The following is a 26027-nucleotide window of genomic DNA, read 5'->3' on the forward strand; positions in this document are numbered from 1 at the left end:
GGTGTGTGAGAAAAAGTGTGAGGAAAGCTGGTAATGTGTACTGGTGTCTAGCAGCCTGTTTTTACAGCGAAAATCCCGGCTCGGTACCGCCAGCTGTGCATCACCAATAGACTGTCGTCGCTCACTAGACAGGCAGAGGGACTCAGAGATACTTTCTGCCACACCCATAGAACTCGACCAACGGCAAAACTGCGCCTAACCAAGTACAAGAGCAATGCTGGGAAGTTACATTATCATCATCGACATCATCGTCTCTATGGAGCTGCCCATTGTTTTAAGGAACAATTACAAGCCATGCAGCAGAGAAGAAAACCTCATTTTAAAGGTGGACTTTTGAGCACGCACCCGAAGATAATTGAAAATGCTGTCACCCGTTTACTTGGTAGTCGATAACCTTGCACTATGTCTGGCAGCGTCCCTAAAAAAACAGAACTTGGCAATTCAGCCGGCGATGATGCCAGGCGACTGCATTGACGCGACCGAGTTTCCCCTATTGGTGGCGGGCCAAACTACTAGTTGTAAGACCCGGCACGGCGGCGTCACAATCGCCACGCACCGAGTCGATTCGGATGGCTGCCCACGGGGTCGTTGGTGCCATCCCGGGCAAAAATGCTCCCCTGAATCCATCCAGAGCTGAGCGGGTGAAGTTAGCAAACAGCTTGGTATCTCAGGAATTCAACCACATCCACTTTGACTTCTTGAGACCAACCTGTGTTATTACAGGAAAGGGAAAGCATAATGATCGCGAAGGTGACGCTTAAAAAATGCATTATTTCAGAACACAGAACAACCTTTTCCGGATATATATATATATATATATATATATATATATATATATATATGCAAAAATTAGGTTCTACTTGATCGTAGTCACCAAAAAACATATAACTTGAGACTGGTAAAGAGGCGAACAGGCCTATCACGTGTAATTTTTGGTTATCGCGATCGCCTGTTATTCAGAGCGGCTACCCTCTGATTCACCCACCCATGGTTAAGTAGGTTTGAGACATTTCTAGCGTTTGCCATTTGCTCCCGCTTGGGATGGTCTGCAGCCGGTGGCGGCGGTTGTGCTAAACGTCTGGTGACTTCAGTGCGCCAAACTTAGCGGCGCCTCAAGCTTCTGTCACAAAATTCTGCCGCTGGCAAGGCGATCGAATAGCAGGATCTGAACCCACGTAAAAAACATTGCTTAAGATGTGTGCCCTTCCCAGAAACTCATCTAGACAAAGAGGAGTGGTCTAAATTTTAACAGTATAGCATACCGGCTAATACTGAAAGGATCACTGACACGTCAAAAGCGGTTTGTTTGCAGACCGATTCTCTTTTGATCCCATACCACTTTTGTTTTTGAAGATAACACGAATGAAATAAAAACAACAATCCATGAAGCGACGATGTGGTTCGATGACCTGATAGCACTGGAGATCAATATGATCCCCTGAGACCTCAGGAACTAACAGAGCTAGAGACACCAAACTCACAGGGTGTGTTAATCTGTACGTAAACTCACTCAGGTCAAATTTTGAGGAACCTAGACTATGGCATTCAGGTCAAGTGAGGTCAAATACGATCAAATTCCAGGTTGGTCTCCAAAACGCCCCTAGAATCTAGGTATCTACTTTAAGCAAAAGGTCTCGCGTTCATTTATTGTCAGTGACCTTTTTTGACCTTTTGAAGGTTACGGTGACCAGAATCACACAAGACCGCTTTGAGTTTTGCATTTGAATAAGCGAAAAACATCACGTTAGGCAGAACGTTAGTGAAAGAGATGTTAGCCCGGGTCATTCCGGGTCAGTGACCTATTCTGACTTTTCAGAAGTCTATGCAAGGTGCATAATGCGATTCCTGTTGTCAATGAAGCCGAAATGAACACCAGAAACTACCCTATACAGCGAATCCTAGAGCAACAAAACAGGCTCGTTTTGATCTGGGTCTAACCTTCATACCTGACCGTAGTTCAATGAAATTTATTTATTCAGTTGTTGTGTTGCCTAATTAAGTATCTCAGAAACGTGCGGCACCGTTCAACACTCCATTGTCGGGTTAGATTGAGCAATTCCTAAGAAATAACCTTCTCTTAAACAATGGACTGATTTTGATCTGCCATAGGTCAGTGATCTTACAAGGTACATCTAAATTTGTGATACCAGACGATCCGCTGTTCAATTTCCTACAGCTATGCAAAATTTGGCGCGGCTACGCCGCGCCGTTCGGGAACCATTCCGGAAAGGGTCTCGGGGGGGAGGGGGGTCAACTTGACCTCCCACCCAAGTGCGTGTTAATCGAAATTGGCGATACACAGTTGTCCCCATTATACTCGGCGTTTTGAAAGAAGGTATCCTTCCACAAGCGATCCGCAACAAAAACCTGGAACAAAGCAAAAGGAAATACCTTGGCCTCACCTCAAACCAGCAATAAGTAATTCACTACAATCGTACTTCATCCTCGTCGGTTGGAAGAGTTTCTCTCCTTCACTGGACAAAAAGGTCTTATAGTCCCGCATCTCTCTCGAAACCTTGAGATGTTAGGGCGAAGCGGAAAGCCAACATCGGATAGCTCAAGTAAAAGAGCGCTGATGAGTGGATCATTCAACTAGAACGCCAGTACAGTACACTTTTTGATGCGTCAAAATTGGTTAGCGTCATTAAAAACATTATTTAGACCGCTTTCTTCCTCCAAAACTATGTGCGGTGATGGAAAAACGATGTTGAAAAGCACTCCGTGCACGAATAACATTCCGATAGCAACACTGCCGCTGATGGTGACAACATTATAGGGCTGCGAATTTCCTTATCCCACCGGTCGGACGGCTTTTTTGGTCGCGTTTTCAAGAATCATCACCATCATCCTGATAGCAGTTCGATAAATGAGCCTGACATCACAGCCCAGTCACTTCAAATGGAGGGAAACAGTCACATCCCGATAAGAGTACGATAAGACATAAGGTCACGACAGCTGAGCAAGCTGGCCCGATGGGCTCTGCCCGCCCGTCAGACGAACACCGCGCTGTGTCTGAGGAGCCAGCATGGTGGGCCTGCGTCTGGTGCTGGCGGCGGCACTCTGTGTGGCTCGGACCAGCGGCACCGACTACGGGGACCTCGTGCACCTGCACGGAAATGGCTGGCCCCTAGTGGACCTGTGGTCGAGACTGCTGTACGCCCGACGGGAGTTTGACCACCAAACACCTGCAGCGCACGACCAGTCCAATCCGCAGCGGACTGGCAAGCACAGCGGAGGTAAGTGGAAGTCATCATTAGCATTACAGCTATAAGACCTTAATGAAAGCCAGGTCATACTGGATAACAGACTAAATCGCGCGCCAAATCACAACCACACCTCTGGCGGAGTATCACCGGCATGCATTCGTGTGACAAACTTGTGCCAACTCCATGCCCCAGAAGGAAAATATGTGACGGGAAAGGGTTCCAGCGATAAAGCGCCAATATTGACAATATCTTACAACCTACAATGGTAAGAATAGTCCAAAGACAACACCCAGAGGTCTCACCCCATCATATTCTTATGGTGCATAAAGGACTTGTTATTTGATTTTTATCAAACAACTATCGCTCTGCTCTCACTTCGTTATCGTGAAGACATTAGTACCCAAGCGAAAAACCTTTCATTTTCAGATCTGCCGGTTCGACTGGAGCTGGAGACGGATGTCGACATTCATGAGCCGACCACCACCCTGACCTGGGGCTGGGTCCCGACCTCCAGGACCAGGCGATCGCGGAGGCAGTCGGTCCGTACATCACGCCGATCGCCAACCTCGATGCCAGTGCGGCTTGCCTGGAGGACAGTATAGCGTACCTGAACCACATCACCAAAGAACGATGGGCCATGCAGATGTTTGACTCTACAGGCAAGATGCCTGATGGCATTCTGGAGGGCAATGTAAACCCGATGGGCAACTGGGACGAATGTCTCAACACCACAGCGTTCTTCCAACGACAAGAGCTTCATCGGGAAGTACTGTATGGCGTCTCTCTTCAAGTCGGACGAGTCGGCCAGCCGCAGCCACCTGCTGCGGCGAACAGCTCCGGTAGCCAACCTGGATGTGGCCCCGATCCTGCCCGCACTGCCGGACGGAACGGTAGCCACTGTGGGTGTGTGCATACCGTCCACCTGCACTGCCGAGGAACTCACCCTGGGACTTGACATCGCGCTACGGCAGCAGAAAGTTAGTGCATATATTCCCGATTACGTGTGTTACACCAGGGAGGACAAGACGGAATTCACAACCGCCGCTATCGTCATGATCGTCATTCTGTCCCTGACCGGACTGTGCATGGTGATCGGTACGGTAGTGGACCTCATTGCTGTGCAAGCCGAGGACAGACCAGACTCTGCCTGGTCAGCCATCGATGCGGCAGCTCGGTGGATTCTACCTCCCACGATTCGGCGCGTTTTCCTCGCGTTCTCCGTCTACACCAACGGACGCAAGCTTTTAGACACCACCTCCACCAAGGACACGTTAAGCTGTTTGCATGGAATGCGTTTTCTCTCCAACACCTGGGTCATCCTCGGACACAATTATGCATTTGTTCCTTACTTTAAGAATCAGAACATCCTCAAGGTGTATTCCTATTATAACGACCTTGCTTTCGCAGCAATCGCTAACGCAACGGTGTCAGTTGATTCCTTCTTTTTCCTGAGTGGGCTGTTGGTGGCATACATTGCCTCGCGCAGCATTGAAAGAGCCCACGGCAAATTCAACATCATCATGTTTTATGTACACCGCTACATCCGTCTGACGCCGGTCATGATGATCATCATCGGATTCGTAGCCACTTTATACGTCTATCTGGGTTCAGGACCGATGTGGGGATATGCAGGCCTGGGAAATGCGAAGAACTGCCAAGACTACTGGTGGTGGAATCTGTTGTATATTAACAATCTGAAAGATACGAACGTCCAGTGCTTGGGGCAGACCTGGTACCTGGCCAACGACATGCAGATGTTCATTTTCTCTCCGCTGGTCTTGCTTCCACTGTACCACTGGCCTGTTATAGGTCAGCTGTGGCTCATCTTCCTCGTCTGTTTCTTCACCGGTATCAACGCCATGATTACAGCAATTCACAAGATAGGGCCAAATGGCCCTCTACCTGGAGGGGACGACTTCAACCTGCGCTACATGAAACCGTGGACAAGGGCTGGACCTTACTTGGTGGGGCTGTACATGGGGTGGATTCTACATAAGATTCGCGGCCGCAAGATCCGCCTTCCAGCGCCTGTAGTCGCCATCGGCTGGATCACGGCTTCCCTCACCGGCTGCCTCATTGTGTACGGCATGTTCGACTACAACAGATTTGATGCTGGACATGCGGACCCATCCAAAACCACCAGCATAGTGTATGGCATGCTGAACCGCACCGCCTGGAGCGTCTGCCTGGCCTGGGTGGTGTTTGCCTGCGTCACTGGGTACGGCGGAATCGTCAACACCCTTCTCTCATGGAAAGCCTTCATTCCACTGAGCCGGCTGACCTACACATCCTACCTCGTATCCATCGACATTCAATTTTACTACTGGTTGACAAACAAGTCAGCTATGTACTTGGACCAAACGCTCTTAGTCTACGTGTTTCTTGGCTCACTGCCGGTGATCTTCACTGTCGCTGCCATTTTCTCCCTGGCGTTCGAGTCGCCAATGATAGCGTTGGAGAAGATCATCTTCCCCCCGCCGCCCAGTGCGGCATCCCCCGCCCCTCCTCAGCACACGGGTGCCGAGCCCGGGGCAGAGGCTGCCGTGCCGGGTCAGAACGGCAAGACCAACGCCGGCTTTGAGGATGATGTCGGCGCGCCACAAACAGAGCACACGCGGCCGCACTCTCTCGTGGATGAGAGACCGACGGGGCGGGTTGAAGCAATCAGCAAACACACCTCACAACCACCAACGCCGGGTAGCCCCTCCGTATAATGCTCATATATTGATCCACAGTGTAATCGTCACGAAATTGCATTCAGTAATGCAGGATGTCAATCGAGCATCAAAAGAACACCTGTGACGTTGCTACCTTTCCTCGACATCCTTCTGTTATCTTCATAATTTTGCTTGTGGTTGGTGATAGACTCTGTATAAATTGCTTATGCTGCCTGTTCTGTCTTGATCAATATACAAATCATGAACCATGACTCCGGATTGTTTGAGGCATGCATGATATGTGAGTGCCGGGTTCTGCAAGGAAGGACAACTGGACAGAACGCGAAAACGAATTCATAGATTATTGCTAAGATGCAGTTGCTCTCTGCATTTGAATACAGGATTGAGGAAACACAGCAAATGTGTTAAACATAGAAATACCATAAGCTGCTCAGGTTATGGATAAAGTGGAAAATTATCAGAACTTCCTAACTTGGTCGTCAGTTTGGCATTGACCGAACCTAAAAGAGGCTATCGTCAGTGTTACATCATTTATGATCGTTGTGGTCTTAACTGGTTATTGTTTCCACACAGGTGAAACACTGATGTTTTATAGCACATGCACAGAAACGCACCAAGCGCGTGAAACAGCGTAGTAACATGAACAAAGACGCATGTGATGATTGGTAAACGGCACCGCAAATAAAAGGTGGCCTTTTCGACAGCAAAGTTGTCTAGATAGACAAATGTGCTGTGCTTCGAAAGTAGATAAAGCACCCTTCACCCAATTCTTTGGAGCCTCTAGCGGTCTACAACGTTCTCGGGCTATACCTCAACTCGACACGACGAAGGGCTGCGGCGGACCCTGAACGCTAATTCCAGAAGTCATGTTGCCTTCTGCGTAAGTGTCCCGTGCTGCATCATACGCAACGCAATTTGTCATACACTTTCAGCCAAAGCTTTCATACATGCACACGAACACACACACACACACACACACACACACACACACACACACACACACACACACACACACACACACACACACACACACACACACACACACACACACACACACACACACCAGATATGTATAAAATTTCCTAAAAAATATTTATGTCTCTAATTTTTTCAGTATTCATATCTATAGTTTAGTGTTTCGATCTTTGGATTTACATTTGGATTTTAGCCATAGTATTGGGATCTCTTGCTCACCTACATCAGCATCCCGCCTGTCTGGTAAATTCGACGCCAGCCAGGTGGTCCTCTAGATATGTAACACCGAACCTTGCCTGCCCCCCTCCGCCATGTGTCCCACACACCCGTCATAGGACTCGCCCACGAATCACACGGTGTTGGTTTTTTGCACGCCAAACACCTGTGAACGGAATGCACGTTTAAGTCGGTCAGTTTTCTGTACGAATGAAACCTGGACGTTTGGTCCACCGGAACTTGATGCTCGGGAAAAGCGACACGCCAAGGTCTTCTAAGACGTTGTGCCTAGATACAAGTTCGTTACAATCATCTGGAGATTGGTTCCAAAAGTTGCAAACTGACACAGGTTAATAATGGCGTGCCTCTAAGGTCATGTTTGGACGGATTCTGCCCATTTCGAGGATTGGTGCTGGCGAGTTGCGGACCTTTCATTATTGCCTTTCTATCAAGGCAGCCCACTCAAAGCATATCACAGCTGATTTCAGGACGATAGGCGTCCGATAAGACAACAGGTTGCACCAGCTGAGCAAGCTGGCCCGATGGGCTCTGCCCGCCCGTCAGACGAGCACCGCGCTGTGTCTGAGGAGCCAGCATGGTGGGCCTGCGTCTGGTGCTGGTGGCGGCTCTCTGTGTGGCTCGGACCAGCGGCACCGACTACGGGGACCTCGTGCACCTGCACGGAAACGGCTGGCCCCTGGTGGACCTGTGGTCGAGACTGCTGTACGCCCGACGGGAGTTTCACCACCAGTCACCTGCAGCGCACGGCCAGTCCAATCCGCAGCGGACTGGCAAACACAGCGGAGGTGAGTGGAACAAGCCAGCGCTAGAAGGACGGATCAAAATGCTTCAAAAGGACCGAGTACCTACTCAGTAAAACATACATATTGATAACAGGCATAAGCACCCATGATTTAAGATTAAAGTTCACTGTCATCTTTCTGCGAAAAGGGTGTGCCGCTGTCATCCCTGAAAAAGAAATATCTATGACTGCAAATAACTCCAGCGATCGGACACAAATATAACCTGCAATATGCCCTGCAACCTGCAATGGTGAAGATAATTCATAGGCAATACCCTGATGTACCACTCCATTGTATTCGTATCGTGTGTGAGCAGCTTCGAAGTTATTTTATTCTAATCAGACAGCCATCGCTCTGCTCTCATTTCGCTATCGTGAAGACATTGGTACCCTAAGCGGGAACCCTCTCATTTTCAGATCTGCCTGTTCGACTGGAGCTGGAGACGGATGTCGACATTCATGAGCCGACCCACCCTGACCTGGGGCTGGGTCCCGACCTCCAGGACCAGGCGATCGCGAAGGCAGTCGGTCCGTACATCACGCCGATCGCCAACCCCGATGCCAGCGCGGCTTGCCTGGAGGACAGTATAACGTACCTGAACCACATTACCAAAGAACGATGGGCCATGCAGATGTTTGACTCTACAGGCAAGATGCCTGATGGCATTCTGGAGGGCAATGTAAACCCGATGGGCAACTGGGACGAATGTCTCAACACCACAGCGTTCTTCAACGACACGAGCTTCATCGGGAAGTACTGTGTGGCGTCTCTCTCCAAGTCGGGCGAGTCGGCCAGCCGCAGCCACCTGCTGCGGCAAACAGCACCGGTAGCTAACCTGGATGTGGCCCCTATCCTGCCCGCACTTCCGGACGGAACGGTTGCCACTGTAGGTGTGTGCATACCGTCCACCTGCACTGCCGAGGAACTCACCCTGGGACTTGACATCGCGCTACGGCAGCAGAAAGTTAGTGCATATATTCCCGATTACCTGTGTTACACCAGGGAGGACAAGACGGAACTCACGACCGCCGCCATCGTCATGATTGTCATTCTGTCCCTGACCGGACTGTACATGGTGATCGGTACGGTAGTGGACCTCATCGCTGTGCAAGCCGAGGACAGACCAGACTCTGCCTGGTCAGCCATCGATGCGGCAGTTCGGTGGATTCTAACTCCCACGATTCGGCGCGTTTTCCTCGCGTTCTCCGTCTACACCAACGGACGCAAGCTTTTAGACACCTCCTCCACCAAAGACACCTTAAACTGTTTGCATGGAATACGTTTTCTCTCCAACACCTGGGTCATCCTCGGTCACAATTATGCATTTGTTCCTTACTTTAAGAATCAGAACATCCTCAAGGTGTATTCCTATTATAACGACCTTGCTTTCGCAGCAATCGCTAACGCAACGGTGTCAGTTGATTCCTTCTTTTTCCTGAGTGGCCTGCTAGTGGCATACATCGCTTCGCGCGGCATTGAAAGAGCCCACGGCAGATTCAACATCATCATGTTCTATGTACACCGCTACATCCGTCTGACACCGGTCATGATGATCATCATCGGATTCATATCCACTTTATACGTCTATCTGGGCTCAGGACCTTTATGGGGAGCAACGAATCTCGGAACTCCAAAGACCTGTCAAGACAACTGGTGGCAGAATCTGCTGTATATTAACAACCTGGAAGATACAAACGCTTTGTGCTTGGGGCAGACCTGGTACCTGGCCAACGACATGCAGATGTTCATTTTCTCTCCGCTGGTCTTGCTCCCGCTGTACCACTGGCCTGTTGTAGGTCAGCTGTGGCTCATCTTCCTCGTCTGTTTCTTCACCGGTATCAACGCCATGATTACAGCAATCCACAAGATAGGGCCAAATGGACCTCTACCTGGAGGGGACGACTTTAACCTGCGCTACATGAAGCCGTGGACAAGGGCTGGACCTTACTTGGTGGGGCTGTACATGGGGTGGATTCTGCATAAGATTCGCGGCCGCAAGATCCGCCTTCCAGCGCCTGTAGTCGCCATCGGCTGGATCACGGCTTCCCTCACCGGCTGCCTCATTGTGTACGGCATGTTCGACTACAACAGATTTGATGCTGGACATGCGGACCCATCCAAAACCACCAGCATAGTATACGGCATGCTGAACCGCACCGCCTGGAGCGTCTGCCTGGCCTGGGTGGTGTTTGCCTGCGTCACTGGGTACGGCGGAATCGTCAACACCCTTCTCTCATGGAAAGCCTTCATTCCACTGAGCCGGCTGACCTACACATCCTACCTCGTATCCATCGACATTCAATTTTACTACTGGTTGACAAACAAGTCAGCTATGTACTTGGACCAAACGCTCTTAGTCTACGTGTTTCTTGGCTCACTGCCGGTGATCTTCACTGTCGCTGCCATTTTCTCCCTGGCGTTCGAGTCGCCAATGATAGCGTTGGAGAAGATCATCTTCCCCCAGCCGCCCAGTGCGGCATCCCCCGCCCCTCCTCAGCACACGGGTACCGAGCCCGGGGCAGAGGCGGCCGTGCCCGGTCGAGACGGCAAGACCAACGCCGGCTTTGAGGAAGATGTCGTCGCGGCACAAACAGGGCACACGCGGCCGCACTCTCTCGTGGATGAGAGACCGACGGGGCAGGTCGAAGCAATCAGCAAACACACCTCACAACCACCAACGCCGGGTAGCCCCTCCGTATAATGCTCATATATTGATCCACAGTGTTATCGTCACGAAATTGCATTCAGTAATGCAGGATGTCAATCGAGCATCAAAAGAACACCTGTAACGTTGCTACCTTTCCTCGACATCCTTCTGTTATCTTCATAATTTTGCTTGTGGTTGGTGATAGACTCTGTATAAATTGCTTATGCTGCCTGTTCTGTCTTGATCAATATACAAATCATGAACCATGACTCCGGATTGTTTGAGGCATGCATGATATGTGAGTGCCGGGTTCTGCAAGGAAGGACAACTGGACGGAACGCGAAAACGAATTCATAGATTATTGCTAAGATGCAGTTGCTCTCTGCATTTGAATACAGGATTGAGGAAACACAGCAAATGTGTTAAACATAGAAATACCATAAGCTGCTCAGGTTATGGATAAAGTGGAAAACTATCAGAACTTCCTAAATTAGTCGTCAGTTTGGTATTGGCCGAGCCTAAAAGATGCTATCGTCAGTGATGCATTATATATGAACGTTGTGGTCTTAAGTGGTCATTGTTTCCACACAGCTGAAACACTTTGATGGCTTATAGGACATGCGCAGAAACGCGCCAAGCGCGTGAAACAGCGTAGCAGCATGAACAAAGACGCATGTGATGATTTGCAAATGACACCGCAAATCAAAGGTGTTTTTTTTGGCAGTAAACTTGCCTAGATAGGCAAATGTGTTGTGCTTTAAAAGTAGATAAAGCACCCTTCACCCGATTCTTTGGAGCCTCTAGCGGTCTACAACGTTCTCGGGCTATACCTCAACTCGACACGACGAAGGGCTGCGGCGGACCCTGAACGCTAATTCCAGAAGTCATGTTGCCTTCTGCGTAAGTGTCCCGTGCTGCATCATACGCAGTGCAATTTGTCATGCACTTTCAGCCAAAGCTTTCATACATGTACACACCCACACCCCCACACACCCCCAACACACACACCCACAACCACACCCACATACACACCCATACCCACGCCCACACCCACACCCACACCAACACCCACACCCACACACGCATACACACACACCACATATATAAAAATTTCCTAAAAATATATAGATCTATAATTGTTTTCGGTATTCATATCTATAGTCTAGTATTTCGATCTTTGGATTTGTATTTGGATTTTAGCCATAGTATTGGGATCTCTTGCTCACCTACATCAGCATCCCGCCTGTCTGGTAAATTCGACGCCAGCCAGGTGGTCCTCTAGATATGTAACACCGAACCTTGCCTGCCCCCCCTCCGCCATGTGTCCCACACACTCGTCCTAGGACTCGCCCACGAATCACACGGTGTTGGTTGTTGCAGGCCAAACACCTGTGAATGGAATGCACCTTCTAGTCGGTCAGTTATCTGTACGAATGAAACCTGGACGTTTGGTCCACCGGAACTTGATGCTCGGGAAAAGCGATACGCCAAGGTCTTCTAAGACGTTGTGCTTAGATAAAAGTTCTTTACGATCATCTTGAGATTGGTTCCAAAAGTTGCAAACTGACACAGGTTGATAATGGCGTGCCTCTAAGGTCATGTTTGGACGGATTCTGCCCTCTTTGAGGATTAGTGCTGACGAGTTGCGGACCTTTTATTATTGCCTTTCTATCAAGGCAGCCTACTCACAGCATATCACAACTGATTTTAGGACGATAGGCGTCCGATAAGACAACAGGTTGCACCAGCTGAGCAAGCTGGCCCGATTGGCTCTGCCCTCCTGTCAGACGAGCACCGCGCTGTGTCTGAGGAGCCAGCATGGTGGGCCTGCGTCTGGTGCTGGTGGCGGCTCTCTGTGTGGCTCGGACCAGCGGCACCGACTACGGGGACCTCGTGCACCTGCACGGAAACGGCTGGCCCCTGGTGGACCTATGGTCGAGACTGCTGTACGCCCGACGGGAGTTTGACCACCAAACATCTGCAGCGCACGGCCAGTCCAATCCGCAGCGGACTGGCAAACACAGCGGAGGTGAGTGGAACAAGCCAGCGCTAGAAGGACGGATCAAAATGCTTCAAAAGGACCGAGTACCTACTCAGTAAAACATATATATTGATAACAGGCATAAACACGCATGACTTAGGTTTAAAGTTCACTGTCATCTTTCTACGACAAGGGTGTGCCGCTGTCATCCCTGAAAAAGAAATATCTATGACTGCAAATAGCTCCAGCGATCGGACACAAATATAACCTGCAATATGCCCTGCAACCTGCAATGGTGAAGATAGTTCAAAGGCAATACCCTGATGTACCACTCCATTGTATTCGTATCATGTATAAGCAACTTCGAAGTTATTTTATTCTAATCAGACAACCATCGCTCTGCTCTCATTTCGCTATCGTGAAGACATTGGTACCCTAAGCGGGAACCCTCTCATTTTCAGATCTGCCTGTTCGACTGGAGCTGGAGACGGATGTCGACATTCATGAGCCGTCCCACCCTGACCTGGGGCTGGGTCCCGACCTCCAGGACCAGGCGATCGCGGAGGCAGTCGGTCCGTACATCACGCCGATCGCCAACCCCGATGCCAGCGCGGCTTGCCTGGAGGACAGTATAACGTACCTGAACCACATCACCAAAGAACGATGGGCCATGCGGATGTTTGACTCTACAGGCAAGATGCCTGATGGCATTCTGGAGGGCAATGTAAACCCGATGGGCAACTGGGACGAATGTCTCAACACCACAGCGTTCTTCAACGACAAGAGCTTCATCGGGAAGTACTGTGTGGCGTCTCTCTTCAAGTCGGACGAGTCGGCCAGCCACAGCCACCAGCTGCGGCAAACAGCTCCGGTAGCCAACCTGGATGTGGCTCCGATCCTGCCCGCACTGCCGGACGGAACGGAAGCCACTGTGGGTGTGTGCATACCGTCCACCTGCACTGCCGAGGAGCTCACCCTGGGACTTGACATCGCGCTACGGCGGCAGAAAGTTAGTGCATATATTCCCGATTACCTGTGTTACACCAGGGAGGACAAGACGGAACTCACGACCGCCGCCATCGTCATGATCGTCATTCTGTCCCTGACCGGACTGTGCATGGTGATCGGTACGGTAGTGGACCTCATCGCTGTGCAAGCCGAGGACGGACCAGACTCTGCCTGGTCAGCCATCGATGCGGCAGTTCGGTGGATTCTACCTCCCACGATTCGGCGCGTTTTCCTCGCGTTCTCCGTCTACACCAACGGACGCAAGCTTTTAGACACCACCTCCACCAAGGACACGCTAAGCTGTTTACATGGAATACGTTTTCTCTCCAACACCTGGGTCATCCTCGGACACAATTATGTATTTCTTCTTTTTTTTAAGCACCAGAACATCCTCAAGGTGTATTCCTATTATAACGACCTTGCTTTCGCAGCAATCGCAAACGCAACGGTGTCAGTTGATTCCTTCTTTTTCCTGAGTGGGCTGTTGGTGGCATACATTGCCTCGCGCAGCATTGAAAGAGCCCACGGCAGATTCAACATCATCATGTTCTATGTACACCGCTACATCCGTCTGACGCCGGTCATGATGATCATCATCGGATTCGTAGCCACTTTATACGTCTATCTGGGTTCAGGACCGATGTGGGGATATGCAGGCCTGGGAAATGCGAAGAACTGCCAAGACTACTGGTGGTGGAATCTGTTGTATATTAACAATCTGAAAGATACGAACGTCCAGTGCTTGGGGCAGACCTGGTACCTGGCCAACGACATGCAGATGTTCATTTTCTCTCCGCTGGTCTTGCTCCCGCTGTACCACTGGCCTGTTTATAGGCCAGCTGTGGCTCATCTTCCTCGTCTGTTTCTTCACCGGTATCAACGCCATGGTTACAGCAATTCACAAGATAGGGCCAAATGGCCCTCTACCTGGAGGGGACGACTTTAACCTGCGCTACATGAAGCCGTGGACAAGGGCTGGACCTTACTTGGTGGGGCTGTACATGGGGTGGATTCTGCATAAGATTCGCGGCCGCAAGATCCGCCTTCCAGCGCCTGTAGTCGCCATCGGCTGGATCACGGCTTCCCTCACCGGCTGCCTCATTGTGTACGGCATGTTCGACTACAACAGATTTGATGCTGGACATGCGGACCCATCCAAAACCACCAGCATAGTGTATGGCATGCTGAACCGCACCGCCTGGAGCGTCTGCCTGGCCTGGGTGGTGTTTGCCTGCGTCACTGGGTACGGCGGAATCGTCAACACCCTTCTCTCATGGAAAGCCTTCATTCCACTGAGCCGGCTGACCTACACTTCCTACCTCGTGTCTATCGATGTTCAATTTTATTACTGGTTGACAAACAAGACAGCTATGTACTTGGACCAAACGCTCTTAGTCTACGTGTTTCTTGGCTCACTGCCGGTGATCTTCACTGTCGCTGCCATTTTCTCCCTGGCGTTCGAGTCGCCAATGATAGCGTTGGAGAAGATCATCTTCCCCCAGCCGCCCAGGGCGGCATCCCCCGCTCCTCCTCAGCACACGGGTACCGAGCCCGGGACAGAGGCGGCCGTGCCGGGTCAGAACGGCAAGGTCAACGCCGGCTTTGAGGAAGATGGCGACGCGCCACAAACAGAGCACACGCAGCCGCACTCTCTCGTGGACAAGGAGTCAGCTGGGCAGGTCAAAGCAATCAGCAAACCCACTACGCAGGAACCATTATCTGGCAGCCGTGACGCATAAGGATCATATATTGATCTGAAATGTGTTTGAAACACAGTGCCATTGTTTTTCCAGCCACACAGACTCTCTCTTGAGCACTTTGCAATGCGCAAGAAACGTGGATATTTGTGCAGTTGCTTGACTTTTATCGCTGCCTGAATGATCATTCTTGCGGCTTTTTGACTAGCCTGCATTTTAATAGGCGCGAAACGGCGCCAGAAGCCGAAGCGTTTTTAACAATGAGAGTTCCTGTGAACTGTCTATGCTGCTGGTTCCTGCAAGATGAATATAAAATGATTGACCATCAGTGTATTGTGCAACGAATTCCACGAAAGGAAGCGCGTTTCCACACGCAACGATAATGGCACATGACGTAAAAACAGGTCTCATCCATGCTTGTGATCCTCATACTGATGTATTATTGTGAGATCTAGAAGCAAGGAATCGTGTATAATACGTGAGATATACGAAACTAGATAACTAGGCGAATTATTGCCAGAATGGAGGAGCCTGCGTTGCGTGTGGTGCTCCACGTTGTTCTTACCGGTTAGCCTAAAAGGGTTCTGCACATTAACCGTTTCAACTTTTTCAAACTTTCTTACGGGTTCCCGTTCAATTCTTTCATACGGATCAAATTCCACGGTATTCCATATTCTTGTCATTCACAAACACGCAGTAATGATGCAAAATCCAGCAGCATTCCTGGCAAGAGAAATTTGCTTTGAAACCTTCGCGCCTCGATGAAACTTCACAGTCACCGTCACAAATGTTACGGGAGATTTTCGGTCTGATAGGCTATAAATGAGCATGCATAAACATTTAAATCGTACATTAAAGAGTTCTGAAGACTATACGATGTTGAAAGCCTTGAAGAACCATTGCAATAGTCACCGCATCTACTATTAAGTCGTTTCGTGCTGGATTATATGGACTATTAGCCACAATACAGCATCGCATGTATGATAATGGTTGGAAAAAACAAAAACAAACGGAAACTGAATGTTGAGAAAAGCAGTTTCCAGCGTTTTCAAAATCAGCAACTGACAGGCTGCTTGTCTTGACCATTAGCAACATCTCTATCAAATCCTCACCAACTGTGGAAATCCTGGCCCTGCTAGCCCAAACCAATTTAAGTTTGAAAGCCCACATTATCTTCAAGGCTTTGTTCAATAGTTGGTCTCGTAGGCAAATAAGAAAGTACCTGGAAAAATGGGCTCCTTTGTTTTTATAACGGCGTTATCTTCCACAAAGACATCGTTGTTGGCTAGTATGGGTGTAAACTCTCACGGAAACCGTGATTACATTGAAGGTGCAAGACTGCCTTGCGATAACTATCTCAGGGCCAAATTTTTGGGCCCTGCCAGTCCAAAATTTAAAAATGATGCCAGCCGTAATGTTAGCAGCTTAGTTATGTAAAACTCCTCTCTGCTTTGTTCATCTTGACGAAACAGTGTTCTGTGTGCTGTGCTATGGACCTGTTGGAACCACAATTGCAAGCAACATATTATTAATTTAGGTTTTAACAAGCTTCGCACTCCTTTCACACGGCTCACCTCCCTGAAGATAAAAAGTCTTAATATCAGAAGTATATGATGCGTTGAATGAGTGCTGTTACCTTATAATCAATCCAAAGCTACTTATACTGAAATTGAATGCAAATCAAATGTTGTACAGGACCAGTAATCCCCATCCGAAGTCATATATAATACACATCACTTATCAGATTGAATTTGCCTTAATTAGGAGCAATTTTACCCCTTAACCGCGATGGCTGCTGGAAATCTATCTACTAACAAACTTTACTGAGCTGTTTGGACTCATCGAAGGTAGCCAAAAAAAGCAAGAAGCCAACAAGAACCCGGCCAGATGAGCCCGCGCCTTTGACCCGCGAATGTGCGCCCTGTGAACCCACATGACGAATCCGAGCGGATGGTTTAGTGACCAGGCAGCGCTGACTTCAGCAATGACTTCTTTCGGCCTTCTTTCGTGTTATGTGTGCATGCCTGGCACTGCTCTTGCCAAGGTTTGTACGCATTTTACGTGTATTTCTTACTGTTCACAAGGAGTGACGCGGCTTGATCTTTATGTTCTCATACATCTAAGTTAGGTTCTGTGCGTCGCTGGGATAGTGGGAGAGACACTCCTGGTTTTATTTTTATAGGCAACAGTTAAATAAACAAATTTGGCATCGACATGTTACTCTTTAAATCAGTATCCCGACTGTATGGTAAGCTGCACACCTGCCAAGAGGCCCTGTGTTTACGTGATCCCGCACCTTGCTGACATGCTCCCGTCACGTGTCCCACACACCCGTCCCAGGACACGCCCACAGCGTATACGGTCCGACCCGCACAGCGGGCACCTACCTCTGTGTTCTCGTCCTTCTTCTCGGTGGTGTCGACGGTAGTGTCGGTGCTGATGATGGGCCCCGAGTCCTCCACGATCTTGCCGTCCTCCAGCAGCAGCTGGCGCTGCACGCGCGTCTCGATGTTCTTGGTAGTGGTGACCTCCACCCTTCGACGCGTGACCCACTCATCTGCCGGCCCGGGTCCGGTGAGATTAGGTAAGAAAACAGGTCAGACAAGAGAGAGAAAGAGCGAGAGAGAGAGAGAGAGAGGGAGAGAGAGAGAAAGGAGAGAGAGAGAGGGAGAGAAAGAGAAAGAGAGAGAGAAAGAGAGAAAGAGAGAGAGAAAGAGAGAAAGAGAGAGAGAGAGAGAGAGGGAAAGAGAGAGAGAGAGAAAGAGAGAAAGAGAGAGAGAGAGAGAGGGAGAGAGAGAGGGAGAGAAAGAGAGGGAGAGAGTGAGAGAGCAGCCATGATTTTCTCTAAAGAGAGAAGACCGGAATTTCACGAGAACTCAACATATCGCTTTTCTTTCTTTCCGTCAGGAGCCATCTACGGTTCTAAAGGAAACATACGGAACTAAGGGTAACGGTCCCGCCAACACCTTAGCTGCGCCTCTAAACCGCAGACTTGTCTGACAGGCAGATAGTCCTGTCAGGTCGAGGAGATACAAGATTGGGCAGATGGGCGTGGCATGGTGACCAGGCATGGCACCCTGGGATCATGTCAGTTTTCATGAGCTGGATTAGGTGATATCGGCATAGCTAGGTCTGAGAGCTGAAAAAGTCTAACGACCTATGGTTGGGCGATATAAGCCATGGCTAGGTCGGATGGTCTGGCCTCAGGCCACGCATACTCGGGGGAAGGCACAGACGTGCAACTGTTAACGGAAGTGTGCAGCTGCACATGTATTGTAATATATATATATATATATATATATATATATATATATATATATATATGGAATATGTCTTGGGCCAATGGTAGCTAGCGATCGAAAGGAAATGTTGTGATGCCTTTGACTGCTTGACGCATTAAGCCACGTTACCTTCGCTGGTTTTCTCCACGACATCCCCCTGAAAATAAAGAGAGAACGATCGTTACTTAAAGCAGATGCTTCAAAACGCAGCGTCATCAATGCGCTGCATGCACTTTTCGAAACACAGCAGTTTTGGTCAAGCAGGATCAAAATTCATGCCACAGGACTGAACGCAATTAAACAAAAGCGATATAATGCTATTAGCTCGGATGAATAATCAGAGCTGTGAAGCTATCGAGCACCTACACACAGACCAAATGCAAAACGAGAAGAAAGCAGAAGCCGCGCGTCGGCCGGCGCCAAGTTATGCACGAGCTCATGGCCATGCCCACCGCGATCAGTCCGGACGGCGGCGGCGGTGGAGGGCGGTGCGGTCGCCATCATATCGGTCAAGTTATCATGGGTCCGAGGTTCCCGCGTCTACGTCATTCAGCGGCCTTATCGCGATACTAACGCACGAGGCTGGGGCAGACGCGTCACCATTACCAGGCGTATGAAGCCCAATCTGGCACTTTTCCGCATCGGAAGGGATGTTGCGCTCCGATGTTCTCCGAACCGTCACTGCTTTGACAAGGTCCTTATATTTTACATCTGTGAACGAAATCTGACATAGTTGCCGAATTTATTAATATCGAAGAACACCTTCGCCGACGTTGCCGTATTCTCATGAATCATCGCAACTCCTTACCATGAACGGCCCGCAGGAACATAGCTTGATAGGAGATGCGCTTTGTATTCCATTTTATGTTATGTGTACAAGTTATTTGTGAGAAAAAGGTGTTTTAAATTGAGTGAAGATCGCCTCTTTCACTCACCACTCGTTGCAGAATAACAACCACTCCCTTCAAACAATGACCCGTGACAAGATATAGACCAAACCAGCTCTAACAAGAGCTTTGACATTCCCTTTTCAAACGTTTTACACTGGTGAATCAATCAGCATTCACCACAGCTGCACCGGGGACGCCTCGCGCCGGAGTCGGCACCTCTGACCGCGCGGAACTCCAGTGGAGGCATGCCCGGCGCCGGCGCCGGCGACCCGGCCGCCGGAGCCGCCGCCAGGGGTGCGCCGCGTTACGGGGAGCAGTCGCCGAGCGCGGGTCGCGCCCCGCGTCGGTGACGGACCGTGCCAGCCGCCTCCCGTGACCTGGTCGGCGTTGGTCGTCAGGGGAGAGGGGACCGCGTGACGGGGGGCGGTCGCCGAGCGCAGGTCGCGCCCCGCGTCGTTGACCGGACCGTCCCAGCCACCTCCCGTGACCTGGTCGCCGCTGGTCCTCACGAGAGGGGGGGAAGACCGCGTGACGGGAAGCAGTCACCGAGCGCGATTCGAGCTCCGTGTCGATGACCGGACCGCGCCAGCCGCCTCCCGTGACCTGGTCGCCGTTGGTCCTCACGAGAGGGGGGGGGGGCGGAGGGGGGGGGGGGAGGGGAACCGCGTGACGGGAAGCAGTCACCGAGCGCGATTCGAGCTCCGTGTCGATGACCAGACCGCGCCAGCCGCCTCCCGTGACCTGGTCGGCGTTGGTCGCGAGCAAGTGGGGCCCTATGCGCGCACGACAGTAGTGAGCGTCCACAGCGTCCCGGTTCGCGGTGGGGTACTGACACCCGCCGGTGGGGACACGCCATGGCTGTGTATTCCCTCCGCGTGCTGGGGGGCAGGCTTCTTCATTTCATTGGGATGGTTACATCGATTCGTCCTACGCTTTTGACTCTGATGTGTCTGGTGCAAGGTACTTCCTTGCATTATAAATAATATCGTTCGAGTAATAACTGCTCCCCATGAGCAAACAATGATAATAATATAAGCAATAATAAAATGATATTGTGATTTAGTACTAACGCCAACAAATGTCCTACCAAACTGAACATTGCCACTCGATTTCCAAAAACATTTTGATATCCTACACCACATTTCACGTAGTGAACTGCCGTGTGAACTCTGACTGCATCCATTTGTTTCATCATTCATTTTGATGTAAGGCTGTTTCTTCCCGATCTATACCACAATTGCACGGTTCGTGTACCGTAACCGTGGGCCGGTTACGCGTGGGCCGCTTCAGCGCCACAGCGGTATCAGACAGCTCGATTACATTCTGGCGCTGCGTTTGCTGGGCTTATCAGCACTCAAGAGTCGTGTGTAGGGTCCAACGGTCTACCGTGACTTGCTGCGCTGCACAGTGAGTGGGCAGCGCAGTGTCTCAGTAAGATCATGATCAGCGCTAAAGATAGCGAGCGGTCACGCTCGTTAGCGTGGCTGCAGCACCTGGCCAGTTATCACGATTTTACACCAAATTATAGTCTCAAAAATACAAATGCATGCATTGTACAAGGTAGGGTACTTCAGCGCTCAGCAAAGTCAGTGCTAAGTTCGAGTGCAACGACTTAGATGTGTGCTTTGAGCCACAAGAGTGCACGAAACAAGCTGGTATCGAGCTGACGTATCTGACAGCTACGGTTCGGCCTTGAAGTCAATTGTTCGGAGGTTATCAGTTCGACCTCTGAATCAGAATGACGCGTTCTTAGTGGGTTCTCCGCTGCAATAGCTGCCAAACCCCAGGCATCGCCGCCGGAAAATGACGAATGTGGCAATTGAAACTGTGCCACTGGTCGTTTCCCAACGGGAGCTTTATCGCTATTCGCATGCAGTAGCCACGTCCTTGACGATTGCTGTTCACAATCACTTTCACTGACATCGCTCCCGTTTTTGCCTTTCTGGGCTACCATTCACACGGTTAAATACAGCCTGTGAACAATAATTGACGCTGGTGAATGCAAACGACCGCTCAGCTCATTACGCTATTCTGGAGGGTGCGATGCATTGGTCAGCGGCACTGAGTAAACGGTCCGCTGGAGCGAGACGATGACGGTTCGGAACCTAGGAACAATCAATGTGCCTATGGACTGCAGCCCATTCAGCTAAATGTTGCACCACATGGCCAAACTGACGCTTCAGTGACTCTTCTGAAGCTGTTGGAGGATTCATTCCACTGCACATCGCTCACCGCAGTCCAAAAGCATGTGTCATGCACTATCCAGGTTCCGTTGTCGCCCACCAGGTATCGTCCTGGCGCGTTAGGTGGCGCGGCGGTGGTGCGAGCTGCACGGCCAGCGTGATGGGCTGAGGCGCTAACGACCTCAGCGGAGTCACGTGCTGCTAAACGGCCACTCACGAGCGCCCTCCCGGCGGCGCCGTAAAACACCGAATCCTGCGAGCTCCCACCCCCCGTTGGGATCCTATTTACGTGCTGTGTCCTCCCCAGGGTCCCTGCGCCTCCTCACGGCTCGGCTGGTGTCAGCCAGGTGGTCGCCTGGCGTGTCCACCTCGCGTGGGGCCCCGCCGGCCCGCGGCGGGCGGCGCGCTCCACAGGTGGCGCTGCCCGCCGGGCTGGGCGGCCGGCGCACGCCATCTGATGCGGGGCCCAGCGTTAATGGCGCGTTTGTCACTGCCGGCGCGCTTTAAGGCTAATGGCCACAGCGGGCTCTGAGTCCGGTCAGTCGCTGCTGGCCGATTGTCAGGGCAACATGGAGAGAGACAGCCGCGAGAGGGGGGGAGGGGGGGGGGGGCAGAGGAAAAAAGACAGCTGCATGTCAAGGTGAATGTGGGGCGGCTACAGATGATATGCCGAGACTTTGATAGATATATGGATAAGCGGAGGACTCAGATGCTTCCCCTTTCTCCTTCTTTCCATCTCTTCTTTCTCTCTCTCTCTCTCTCTCTCTCTCTCTCTCTCTCTCTCTCTCTCTCTCTCTCTCTCTCTCTCTCTCTCTCTCTCTCTCTCTCTCTCTCTCTCTCTCTCTCTCTCTCTCTCGCTCCCTCTCCCTCACACACACACGGCTGGCGCCATGGCTGCATCCGTCGAGGCTGGCGGACATAAGCACGTTCCGGTCGAGAATCTCGGGCCGTCGGGGAGCGCCACTCAGAACAAAACCGACAAAAAATGGGGCACCACTCAGCGGCGGCCGCCAAACCAGCGGCGCTCCATCGGCTGTGCACGCGTCTCTCCTCGCCTCCATTGCGCCACGCGCCGCGCCGGTGTCTGAACAACGCCATCCGGTCCCACATTGTGACACCATAAAAGCGGTGACATCAGAAGACGACGTTGCCGCATTATGCGTCGCCCCTGACTAGGGTTCATTTGGGCGCCTGGGAAAAGCGGGCCGTTCGCTGGAGCGCCGGGCGTAATGGGAGTTCTGCATCAGTGGCTTAGCGTACAAGCAGCGCCTGTGTTACAAGATGAGCCGCCTCGGAGAGGTTTGGCCTTGACATGGCGTCTGTCAGAGCAGGTCTGACCTTGTCATGACGTCTGCCAGATCAAGTCTGACCTTGGCATGAAGTCTGCCTGAGTAGGCCTGACATAGACGTGTTGTCCCAGAGCAGGTATGAACCCGACGTGATGTCCCTCCGAACAATGTTCCGGACTGAATTTTAGTCATTCGGTATCGTCTGACTCTGGGATGGGTCTTTTACGACCTTGGACCTCACACGCTCCCCAGGACCGACACAAGTTCGGCGCAGCGGCCACCTGACGTCAAAGAAGTTCCATTCAAATGGCAGCAACAAGCAGTAAGTAATGCGAAGTTGCGATCTTGACGTGTTTTAGACGTCACTGCAGGGTTTCGACCTTGACAGGGTGGATATGACGCTGTTCACGGATGCCACACCGGCCCATACAGCCATTCAATCGCTATGCCCCGACCCTTTAGCATGTGACAAAAGCCACCTACAGCGACAAGCTCTCCATGGCATCTGCTCGCCGTCCGCCCTCGCTCGACTGACGCGCGGCGTCTCCGGCGACGGAGCGCGAGGGACGGCTGTGTGATGTGGGCGTTAGCTCCGAACCCACTGCGCCATCCGCCCACGGCCGCCGCTGTGCCGGTCCGCCGCCGCGGGGTCTGCTATCTGGCGCCGATCACGGCGACCGCGAGCAGCGCCCGCCCGACGCGGCCGCCGTCCCGGGCGGCGAGCGGCGTCGGGCCGCGTCGCCCCTGGCGCCGGCCGCCGGCGGGTCAGCGGACCGCGGCCCGGCCGCCGGTGACCCGGCCCGCCCCGGGGCTGACGGACCGCGCCGCTCGGCGCTTGACGCCGTCAGCTGCCCGCCGCGGGGCGGCGCCCGACTGACAGCCGACGGCGGCCTTGGCCGGCCCGATTTTGGCAGCGCGAGTGGGAAGCGGAGTTTTGCCGAACACGAGGGCGTCGCCGGTACTCGGGTCGGGCCGGGCTGGGTGGCGCGGCGCTGCATTCCTCGGCGATGCAGGGCGATAGCGCCCGGGCAACACCTGGTCCTCAGTGGCCTCAAAACGTGCGGGCAGCGGTGTGCAGACGTGAAGCCAGGCGCCCGTTTGGACGGCGGCGCAGCGAATGTCCGACCATGGCAAACACGGCGCTGTGTGACGTCATGTAGTGTCCACACGTGCTCTGCAGTTTCCAGAGTTCGTGCGGCCGCGACGGCAGGAACTACGCGGCGACGCAGCAGGTGGAAAACGGCACAGGGAGCCCTGCTCGGGCAGTAACCAGGTAATGATGTCACCCACTGAAGCCAACCGTTCACTCCAACACGCTTGTTCGTGTGCTGCCTCCCAAGTCCAGGGGTCTGTTCGCAGCAAACTGGACGACACAGAATTCATGCACCTAGACGTCATTCATGATGTCCTACTCCATTGAATATGCGCTTACTCGGTGCTTACAGCGATCCGTATGACAAAGGCTCTATGTGACGCCATGTATAAGAGAGCATTCAGTTAGCTGCAAATGCATCGCAAGTCTCCCATAAAAACTTTTCCGTACGAACATTTTTGGCTCGCTGCGGATGCACCCCAGATGTCCCGCATGCACCATCTGCCAGGCGGCAGGGTCTGTCACTCACCGACGGGATAGCGATGCTGCTGTTCTGCAGGCCGGACGGCTTCCTGTGGTACACAGCCACTTTGCCGGCCCCGCTGCGCGAGGAAGGCATGGCGCCAGCCGCTCTGATCAGGTCAGGTCAGGTCAGGTCACCGCTGCAACAGAAATGTGCGATCAGGTCACCACTTGAGTCAACGGTCACATCAAGTCACCGCCGCAGCAGAGAAGTGGTGGTACGATCGCCGATTACGGTGGCCGGCTACATCGGACGTCATCTCACCAGTGACGTCACCACATAGCCGTCACTTCCGCACAGATGCGGCGGCAGATTACGACCGCGGCAGACACAATCACAACATTGCCCAAGTGATAAAAACCATTTCAGGGCCAGCTTACGCTGGCGACAGTCTATTCAGCACGTCGCATGCAGCCGGAGGTGTGTTTCTGTGTGATATCCTGCTACACTGTATGACGTGTGAAGGGCTTTCACGACAGGCATTGTTATCAGCCCGGCCCTTGCACGGGTAACAGCTAAACGAATCGTTCTGTCCTTGACTGAAGCCATTTCGGAGCCTGGCGCCCTGAACCGACCCCCATGGGTCAATTGTGCACGCTGCAAACGTCATCATTACATAAAGCCCCACTTTCTCTCCCGCGCCGGGCCAGGAGGTGGTAAGCACTTCTCGCTATTCGGTCTCGGCTACGGTGGAGCCATGACAGAAAACACGGGTGCATACTCTTGTGCCTAGGAAATCCGAGGATGTCTGACATGACCTATCAAGATTACACAATGACCTTCCAGATCAGGCTAGCCTCACTGCTCATGAGCTAAACTTACAAAAGCCCAACAAATTTGGTTTTCGAAGTAACAACACAAATCAAACCAAATGAATACAAAACTGTGTTCTGCGTCCGATGCAGTGATCATCCATAACTTAAAACAACGAAAGGAAAGACAAGGTCATCTTCACGAAAGGGCCGGCCGAAGATGGCCGATTTATGGCCGATCGATCGAGCCTCAGTTGAACTTTGAAAGCGCTCTGAACTTCATAGGCCCAGCCTGGCCCAGCAGCCACACATTCCAGAAGCTATTCATAGCATTACAAACAGTGATTGCATCTTTATGCAGCTCTGGCAAATGTTGGACGATATGCTGATCCTGCAATGCGCCCTCGCGCGCAAACTATGGATCGCCCTCGACTGGAGGTTTTAGAGATTTATGTCAGATCTTGGCTACCACAGCAGGTCAAGGCGTAAAACAAAATATGCGCTGTAGAAGAGCATGCCGCTCACAACTCAGCAAGCGTACTCAGCCCTGTCCGACCCTTAGATGCACCAGAAATCGACCGGAAAGAGGTCAGTCCCACATTTTCCGAAGCCGGCCACGAATACTCAATGTTGTGGCCTGAACGAAAACAGAACGGGACATGACTACGGCGCAGACACGTGGCCAGTTTATGCGACCATTACCCAGCTATGGCCGCTGTCAGAGGAAACATAAAGCATTTCACTGTCCTCGACTTCGTTGATTAGAATTCCCAGGCCTTGTCACAGTTGTTTTCAGTAACCTTCA

General features: G+C 51.7%; 3 protein-coding genes across 4 annotated transcripts in view; 2 read left to right on the forward strand and 1 right to left on the reverse strand.

The window, feature by feature from the left end:
- LOC119099006 (serine/arginine repetitive matrix protein 1) overlaps positions 1-26027 on the reverse strand; it is an 85814-nt gene that overhangs the window by 24380 nt on the left and 35407 nt on the right. The window contains exons 2-4 of the mRNA XM_037222054.1: positions 24477-24609; positions 18622-18649; positions 17599-17768 (exon numbers count right to left, since the gene is read on the reverse strand). Coding sequence (XP_037077949.1) covers positions 17599-17768; positions 18622-18649; positions 24477-24566 — 288 coding nt within the window. The 5' untranslated portion in view covers positions 24567-24609. The remainder of the gene's footprint in view (positions 1-17598; positions 17769-18621; positions 18650-24476; positions 24610-26027) is intronic.
- On the forward strand, positions 2218-11488 carry LOC119099007 (nose resistant to fluoxetine protein 6). 2 transcript variants are annotated; one of them, XM_037222057.1, is made up of 2 exons: positions 2218-3236; positions 8295-11488. In XM_037222057.1, the coding sequence occupies exons 1-2, from the start codon at positions 3026-3028 to the stop codon at positions 10577-10579; spliced, it is 2496 nt and encodes an 831-aa protein (XP_037077952.1). In that variant the 5' UTR covers positions 2218-3025; the 3' UTR covers positions 10580-11488. The 2 variants fall into 2 exon arrangements, with proteins under 2 accessions (XP_037077952.1, XP_037077951.1); XM_037222056.1 differs by lacking the exon at positions 2218-3236 and adding an exon at positions 6948-7881.
- LOC119099008 (nose resistant to fluoxetine protein 6-like) lies at positions 11698-14664 on the forward strand. Its single transcript, XM_037222058.1, has one exon. It carries the CDS (start codon positions 13177-13179, stop codon positions 14458-14460), a length of 1284 nt encoding a protein of 427 aa, XP_037077953.1. The 5' UTR covers positions 11698-13176; the 3' UTR covers positions 14461-14664.

Source organism: Pollicipes pollicipes, unplaced genomic scaffold (genome assembly GCF_011947565.3).
Source record: "Pollicipes pollicipes isolate AB1234 unplaced genomic scaffold, Ppol_2.1 Scaffold_4740;HRSCAF=5597_pilon_pilon_pilon, whole genome shotgun sequence".
Classification (NCBI taxonomy): Eukaryota; Metazoa; Arthropoda; class Thecostraca; order Pollicipedomorpha; family Pollicipedidae; genus Pollicipes; species Pollicipes pollicipes.

What these genes read in the sequence shown, in the direction of transcription:
- LOC119099007 (XM_037222057.1), top strand. Translation starts at nt 3,026, where the DNA reads ATGGTGGGCCTGCGTCTGGTGCTGGCGGCGGCACTCTGTGTGGCTCGG. An exon ending in GACTGGCAAGCACAGCGGAG is followed by an intron (nt 3,237 to 8,294) that starts GTAAGTGGAAGT and finishes TCTCATTTTCAG; the next exon opens with ATCTGCCTGTTCGACTGGAG.
- LOC119099008 (XM_037222058.1), top strand. Translation starts at nt 13,177, where the DNA reads ATGCGGATGTTTGACTCTACAGGCAAGATGCCTGATGGCATTCTGGAG.